Source organism: Mus musculus, chromosome 5 (assembly GCF_000001635.26).
Source record: "Mus musculus strain C57BL/6J chromosome 5, GRCm38.p6 C57BL/6J".
In the NCBI taxonomy this organism is placed as follows: domain Eukaryota; kingdom Metazoa; phylum Chordata; class Mammalia; order Rodentia; family Muridae; genus Mus; species Mus musculus.
In genome coordinates, this window is record NC_000071.6 from 146,481,691 (window position 1) to 146,489,698 (window position 8,008).

Sequence of the window (8,008 nt, forward strand, 5' to 3'; positions counted from 1 at the left end):
TGCCCACTTTCTCACAACTGAGGGTCTCCCTGAAGCCAGGCTTCCCAGTGTAGAGGCCTGAGCTTATGGATGCCACTGTGTCCCATTGTGCACATGGAAGAGAGAGGGACAGCAAGGGTCAGTACTGGTAACCACTAGATAGAGCATATGAGGAGGGGCTCAGGCTGGAGGACCTCAGGAAGTGACCTTACTTGCTTAACATTCCAGATGGAACTCAGGTTATGGAATGCTGGTTACCAGGTAACCAGAGGCCAGCAGTAGCCTTACCTGACTTACTTGTCTGGAAGTCCTAGAGGGAACAAGATGTTCTCCTGTTTCCAGGGTTCCAGAGGCTCCGGCCACAAAAAAGCCAAGAGCGGTTTCCTTGTTCGCTTTTGGAGACGTTTGATTCGCCCTCTGACACACTTCAGGCATGCTTCCCACAGCGAGCCCAAGGTAACACAGGCCAGCCTTAGCAAGAAAGTTATTTTTAGTCTCAGTGCTCCCCCGAGGTCCCTGCCTGGGTGTGTGCTCCTGTGAGACACTGAGGAGCATTCTTGATGATTGCTGATCACTCTATGGTAATGGGTTGCTGATGTCTCTCAGAGTTTCCACATTTAGCTCCTCCTGCCTTCCTAGGTCTGTTCTCAAAATGAACAGGAGCCAGACTGTATGCCCAGGCGCCCCCGATTCAACTATAACAGCCCAGAATATGTGGTACAAATGATCCACTACATTCCAGCTGCTGTTCAGCATAATGACCATGTCTGTATCCGCATTTTTCTTGCCATGTACCCATCGTACGCTAGCACTTGGAAGGTGCTGGACCTGCTGATGACAACGTGAGTGGCTGCATCCAACATAGGTGTTAGGAGAGTTCTGCTCTTTTCCAGGACTCTGTGCTCCCATAGAACAAGGGTGATTGGACCCTGGCAGTGTTGGTCTTGGGTCTAAACCTGCAAAGTGACATGGCCTCATCCAGGGTTGGGATACTCTAGTTTGAGTCTTTCACTGTCCCCAGGGAGTGTCCAACACCACCTTTCTTGTGCCTTGGAAAGAGCTCTCTTCCCATTTGTATCAAAGGTTCTAGGCCCTATCTGACCTATATGGGATTAATGGAACTGGACAAAGGTCCTGGGGTGGGGGTGGGGCACACGAAGCCAGGAAGCAACCAAAAGCCCTGGCAGGGAACATTTAGGCTTCTACCCTTTGTGTGAAGATCTTTGAAGACTGGTGACTCCAGCATGGAAGTTAGAACTGTGCAGAGAGACCACAGCATCTGTGTTCCTCTCTGCAGTCTTCAGACTCAAGTAGCTCTCTGTAGATCTATTAGTAGGTAGGGGAGACATGGCCTTAGGGTGACACCCTCATGGACTTTCACAGGTATGCATTCTTCCTGCCTGACCGTATAAAGGACCAAGAAACTAAGAGGTGAGTGGGCTTCAGGTGAACGAGAGGTGAGAGCCCAGGGGTGTAATGTGGTGGGTGGGGTCAGACGGAGGTAAGAGCCCATCTGTAGAGTTGGAAGAAGATAAAGGTAAGGGTCAATTTGTGTGGTAGGGGAAATAGGGAAGTGAGGGCCCATCTGTGGAGTCAGGGGTTGGGGGAAGAGGGAGTTAATGGCCTATCTGTACAGTGGGGTAGGGCGATTGCTGTGGACTAAGCACTTGTCAGGTGCCCTCCTTTGGGGATTCCCATTAGAGGGATGGTAGCTGAGATTTCACCTGCAGGTGGAGAAAATTGGAGGTCTCCAATGGGCTCCTTGGCTCTGAGGAGCAGAGGGAAGGATGGAAGCAAAAGGGCACTGGGAGAATCTATTCCCACTACAGTCCAGTTACCCCATCTGTCCTGCAAGGGCCAGAAAGTGTCTGGAGTCCTCTGCACACAGCCACACACTCTTGACCACTATGCTCATCTGCACACAGGCTGGCAGGCATTACCTCGTCTGATGGGCAGCCAATGCTCCTCTTGAGAAGCAAGGCCAGGGTTCTGATTCAACTTCCCTCCAACCTTCTCTTCCTCCAGAGCCATATTCAGGTTTCTATTCCACTGGTTTAAGAAATTCCCCAAGGATTTTTATGAGTCCCCAGACCTGGCTGTTGTGAGGCAGTTCATTGACTATGTGAGGCATAATGTGCCTTCCGCAGACGAAGATACCCAAGCCAGGGAGCTGCTCTCTGTGCTGGAGGAGCAGGAGGCCATTGGGCTAAACCCTGAGGAAGGTGAGGAGGTCTGGGGTGGGGTGTCTGGCAAGGTAGGAGGGGGTTTCTGTGATGGATTCCAGCAGGGTATTCTCCAGAGCTTTGGCCTGAGGCCAGGGCTGGACAGCAGTCAGGGAAGATGATCCACTGTGAGGAGAGGATTGGGGATCTTCTGTCATGAAAAGGCCTTGTGTGGCCATCAAGGGCATCTTGGGGAAGATCACCCCATCCTAGGCTGTCTCCACTAAAAGCATGTCTTCTTCTACTTTTAGATTTTGCCACAGCTCCAGAGCCCTCAGAGCAGGATGCCTCTGGGAGGCAGGAGACTCTGGCTCCGAGGCCAGCTTCTGAGACAGAGCCACAGGGAGACAAGCAACCCCGAGAGGATCCTGAGCTTGTGAAAGGAGCAGTTCTGGATCCCTCTGAACCAAAAGCCACGATAGAGCTGCCTCCGTCTTTACATCAAGCTGTGCCCACATCAGATGGTACACTCTCACCTGTAGATGTTACTGCAGATGAGGCGACAGGTGTGGCTGCAGATGAGGCTGCAGATGTTGCTGCAGATGTTTCACCTGCCAGGCAGTTATTTGTGTCTTACACTGTGCAGTTAGGTACACCAGATTTTGTCATCCCTCTGCCTGAGGTTGACATATAGTTAGGAGAATGGTCTGCAGAGTTCTACCCAGCTGAGGTTCCCCACCTAATCTTATCTCATATTTTTAGAGAAAATAACTTATAGCTTTTTTGGATTCTTGGTTTATCATAATGTTGTTTTCACTGTTGTGTTTTTAATGTATGTTTGGATATTAATAAAAATAATTATTTGTTCTTCTTAAAAGACATCATTATTTTCTCCAGTGGTACAATCTACTTATGTTTTACCTGTGGACTGCATCAAAGATTGTAGTCAAAGTGGATGATCCCAGAAATGGGACCCTCACAGGAAGCAGGGAAAGCAAGCAGCTGGTGTGGCAGAAAGTGGGCAAATACCTGCAGCAGTGAACAATATAAACTATGTGACTAAACTGTGTGACTGTGGCGTGGCATTCCTGGGCTCAGCAGTGCCCCTAACAATTAGGGACACAGAGCCCCATATTGGGGCTCCTGGACAGAGGTCTCTACTCTCTGGGCTTCTCTTCTGTCACACTGACAGGGGAAGCATGGAGACAAGGATAAGGTCAGCCTAACTGTAATGGTGCTCACCATTCTCTCCATCCCTTCGTACAAAGCTGTGCGTACACACTGCACCTTGTTTAATCAGGTGGTTATCACAAAGAATTGCCAGGCTCCCCCACAATTCTAGGGGTGATCAAAAACTGACAAGGCTGAGTCCATGGAAATTTTACACATTTCATCTGTGGGTTTCATGTAGTCTCACTGTTCACTATGTCTAGGGAATCCTTCATTAGACAAACCCAGAAGTCATCACCAAAAACTGCTCACTCAATCTGCATCCTGGGCATGTGAGATGCCATCTACTGTTTAGAGGACACTGAGTGGTGTATTTGACCCTTCCATGGAGTAGGGCTGCTCACATGAGCTCTAATGATGAAGGACCCACACACACCACATCACTGTCTACTTAGATATTTGGATCAGGAAAATTTTATATATTCCAGTCTAGTCCTTGTCTCAGCAAGAATCTAGCTGTACATTTCTTCTAGTCCCGAGCTGGGGTCTCCAGTGGCTCTGAGGACTGGAGACCCAGGACTGCAGTTTAGAGTCAGGCTTCCTGGGTGAACAATGGATGCCTGTCTAGCACAGAGAGCTGAGAAGTAGCTGTAGCTAGAAGTGATAGTGGCAGGTGGTCTAGCTGTCATCACAGGAAGAAAGGTGACCTAGGTCATTATCAATGTATGTAGAGAATCTCAGGGAATATTATTAGAGCCAGCAAGCAAATCCAACAAAGGAAACACTCCTTCACATGAATTTGAAGTGAACTTGCCACTAAGTGCCACAGTGGCCATGCACAGGAAGGCCGGCAGGTGAGAGTGTTGTGCATAAAAATCAGCAGGCATGGCCATCTGCACAGGCATATACTCTATTATGGCCTTCTCTTCTGCTTTCCACAGTGTTTGATGTCCTCGCCAGAAATATTTAAAACCATGTGAAAAATGGGTATGTCATACAACAGATATTATAGCATGGAGGTTAAAAAAAAAAAGACAAGGAAAGTCCACAGGTGCAGACCCGTTAGGGTCACAGATTAAAGCACAATACCATTTCATATTGGTGGCATAGGAATCAGCTGCACCTTCCAGGTAATTACTGTGGATGGCAGGGAATTCTTATGTGAGTGTCCCTATGCATGTCTGAGGGATACACCAAACCCCACATTTCACAATATGGAGGTGGATGTCAGTATGGCACCTGCTGAAAAAGTGTAGGGACCTGAGTTCAGATCCCCAGCATCCACATTAAACAATGGTATATTCTGGCATAGGATACCCTATGTGCTGGGGTTCTCTTTGCTTTCATTTTGGGAACATGGGAAGAAGGAACATGACTTGAGAAAATGTCTCCATCACATTGGCCTGTAAGCAACTCTGTGAAGCATTCTATTCATTAATGCTCTATGTGGGAAGGTCCAGGATACTGTGGGCAGTGTCACCCATGGACTGGTGGTTTGGAGTGGTCTGAGAAAGTTTGAGCAGGCCAGTAAGCAGCATTGTCCCATGGCCTTTGCTTCAGTTCCTGCCTTTGGTTTCTGCCTGAGTTTCTGCCTTGCCTTCCCTGATGATGGACAGTAACCTGTCAGATGAGACCAATGCTGGCTTTTCCAGATTGTTTTTGGTCAGTGTTCTAAGACAGCAATAGAAAAGAAAACTAAAACGCCCTAGGATCAGTCAGGTCCACCTCGCTCAGTGCTCAGCCAGTTTTATACATTGGTGAGCAGAGGACTCAGCATAGCTCAGAGGAAGCTAAGAGTAGGGTGGCTGAGGGAGAATCCTAATGTCAATTTCCTGCTTCCACCCACGTGGATATGGGCATGAACACAAAGGCACATGCATAACCATGCATACACATAAACCACATGTACACACATACACTTACATAAATCACATGTACTCACAAACACACACATAAACACAAACACACAAACTGTTTTAGGGGTTACTGCTCCAAACACATACAATGACCAAGGCAACATTGATCTGGAGCTGGCTCAAAATTTCAGAGGTTCCTCCATTATAATCAGGGCAGGAGCATGACAGCATCCAGGCAAGCATTGTGCAGGAGGAGCTGAGAATTCTACCTCTTCATCTGAAGGATGCTAGCAGAATACTCTCTTCCAGGGAGCTAGGATGAGGCACTTAAAACCCACATGCACAGTAGCATACCTACTCCAAAAAGGGCACACCTTCTAATAGTGCCACTCCCTGGGCCAAGCATATGCAAGGCATCATACACTCACACTCACACTCACACTCACACTCACACACACACACACACACACACTGTCAAAAGCATAAACATTTATTGAAGAGGTCTATTATGGTGTTCACAGGCCGTGGTCCAGCTAGCCTAACAATGGCTGTCTTTTTATGGACAGACCAAGGATTTGGTGGCTGCATAGTCCAAAAGACTGTTTGTTTCAGTCATCGCTATTTAGTGCTGAAGTGTGAGGCAATTCCTAGAGTTGCTGGTCCTCAGTCTCCATTGAAATCCCAAAGCAGCGTCTAAGACCAAAGAGGTTGTTGGGGACTACAGATGGTAAAGAAACGCAGCTGCCGGATTAATTTTTTTTACCTAGGTTTATATTAAAATTAATTAATTTTACACTAGCCCTATCTCCCACTTCTATTCCATTTACGTTGTTAGATGTGGACATGGGCATCTTCATTCAATTAGCTGTACAAAGAAAGACTGGGGAAATATAACTGACCTGGAAAATGTGAAGACACTGCACCCCTTCTGTCAGATACCAGGAAAGAGAAGCGAACACACCAGAAACAATTGCAATCCCTTCTGGAATTTTCTGCAGACAGAGGGCTGAGGATGAAGCCTGGCACTGGCAGTAGAAGAAACTTGGCTCCCACAAAAGCCTCACAGAGTTCTGGTCGCTGGTCAGATCACCTCACACAATTCACAGGTGCAGAGCCTGGGTCGCTCAGTGTGAGCCCAACCTCCCATCAGTCAGGACTGCTTAGTTTTGCACACTTCTTGCTTTCTATTGCAAAGGAACCCTCAGTCAAGGACCCTAAGTTGGGGTGGGGTGACTTTGGACCCCGTTATTTGTTCCTCTTTCCAGTGTGATGACTTGAATTTTATCTCCTTTCTCTGTTACTTTTTGTTTGTGTGTTTGTTTTGTTTGGTTTGATCTTGAGAGGGCCTTTTCCTTATGTAGCCTGACTTTCCCAGATTTCATTGTGTAAAACTCACAGGCATCCAACTGTGTCAGCTTCCTAAGCCCTGGGCAAGAGGCACTCATCACAGTATCCAGGCTTTCTCTACTTCTCCCTTCTGTCTAACAGGTGCATGGGAAATGGGTGGCCAAAATCTGTGTTGTCTGGCTGACAGGACTCAGGCTATGACACTAACAACCCTTAAAGGCTTGCTTGCCTGTATCCCTCAGGTGGATATCAGAGGGACTGAAGCTGAACTTTGAGGAGCTGGGGTGTCAGGACACAAGCATATTTGGCTGGTGGCATCCTGGTTCAGAGCAGCCCCTACACTGTCCCTGCGATGCTCACCCAGGCTCCCCTGGGCAAAGAGGAGGAGCCAGACAAGATGGAGCTGCTGTCACAGTCCCACACTGTGTAAGTGAACATGGTCTCTATGTCAACACAGTTTGGAAAGTGGTGACATCCAGGGCCACCCAGAATATACAAGGGACTTGGGTGTCCTTGTACATGGGACAAACCTTTTCCTAGCATTTCTAAGTAAAGCTAAAGCTGTCTGGAAATGAGCCTCTGAAGAACTCCCATTAATTACACTCTACAGCCTCTGATTCAGAAAAGGACTCTGTCAGTTGGTTTGGCCGAATTGGCCCATGCTTCTGCAGGAGGTGGGATGGGGCACCTTTCACAGATGGTGGCCCCTTGCTCTGAAGAGAATCACAAAACTGGAAAGCTAAACTATCTGGTGGTTTTTTCACAGCCTATCAAGGGGACCCGGGATAGGAATGAAGCTCCTGCCCCCAATTCTGCTCTGTTGAGATCACTGCAGTAGCCACCCCCACTCCCATCTCTATCTGAAATGTCACTGAGATGCCAGCACACAGGTCCAGGAGGTTCTCCTTGTGCTCAATGGACAACCACCGCCCTCTAGTGGCTACACGATGCAGCATCATCTCCTCTGGAAGAGGTTCAGGGGCACCCAACCTGCTTATGTCAATTAACCTGTTGTTAAAGGTACATATTCCTCCTCAGGTTATCCCTGGGAGAGAATTTGTGCAATTTCTCGGGAGCATAATTTAGCAAATCTCAGTTGATAAAAATGTTCTCCAGAGAAAGCACTTCAGGTTCTATTAGTATAACCAGAGTAGGCTTGACAAGACCATTTCTTCTAGAACTTTCTGCTGTCTATGAGCAGGTGCATGGTGCTTCCCTTATGTTGAGGCTGTTGGTCTTTTGTTAGTGTCCCGCTACATCAATGCCTTCTAAGGCCAGGCTCTTAGAGGCCTTCAGTAGGTCTCCACCACCCTGCTGTGGGGAAGCCAGACCAAAGCTGTCCCAGTGGCCAGACAGCAGAGCATCCCTTGGCAGGCCGGAATTAGAAAGACTTTGGGCCCTTGAGACCTTATATGGTGATAGCCCCTCTGTGTCCTGGGATAGAGTTCCACCAATCTCCATTGAACTGTCATGGAACTTGCACAGTTGTAGCTC

The 8,008-nt window shown here is 48.0% G+C and overlaps 1 protein-coding gene across 1 annotated transcript; it reads left to right on the forward strand.

Moving 5' to 3' along the window:
• Positions 1–252: 252 nt before the first annotated feature.
• Gm6408 (predicted gene 6408) lies at positions 253–3,012 on the forward strand. The gene is made up of 5 exons (NM_001243104.1): positions 253–435; positions 619–821; positions 1,363–1,410; positions 2,005–2,201; positions 2,453–3,012. The coding sequence occupies exons 1-5, from the start codon at positions 304–306 to the stop codon at positions 2,833–2,835; spliced, it is 963 nt and encodes a 320-aa protein (NP_001230033.1). The 5' UTR covers positions 253–303; the 3' UTR covers positions 2,836–3,012.
• The last annotated feature ends 4,996 nt before the right edge of the window (positions 3,013–8,008 follow it).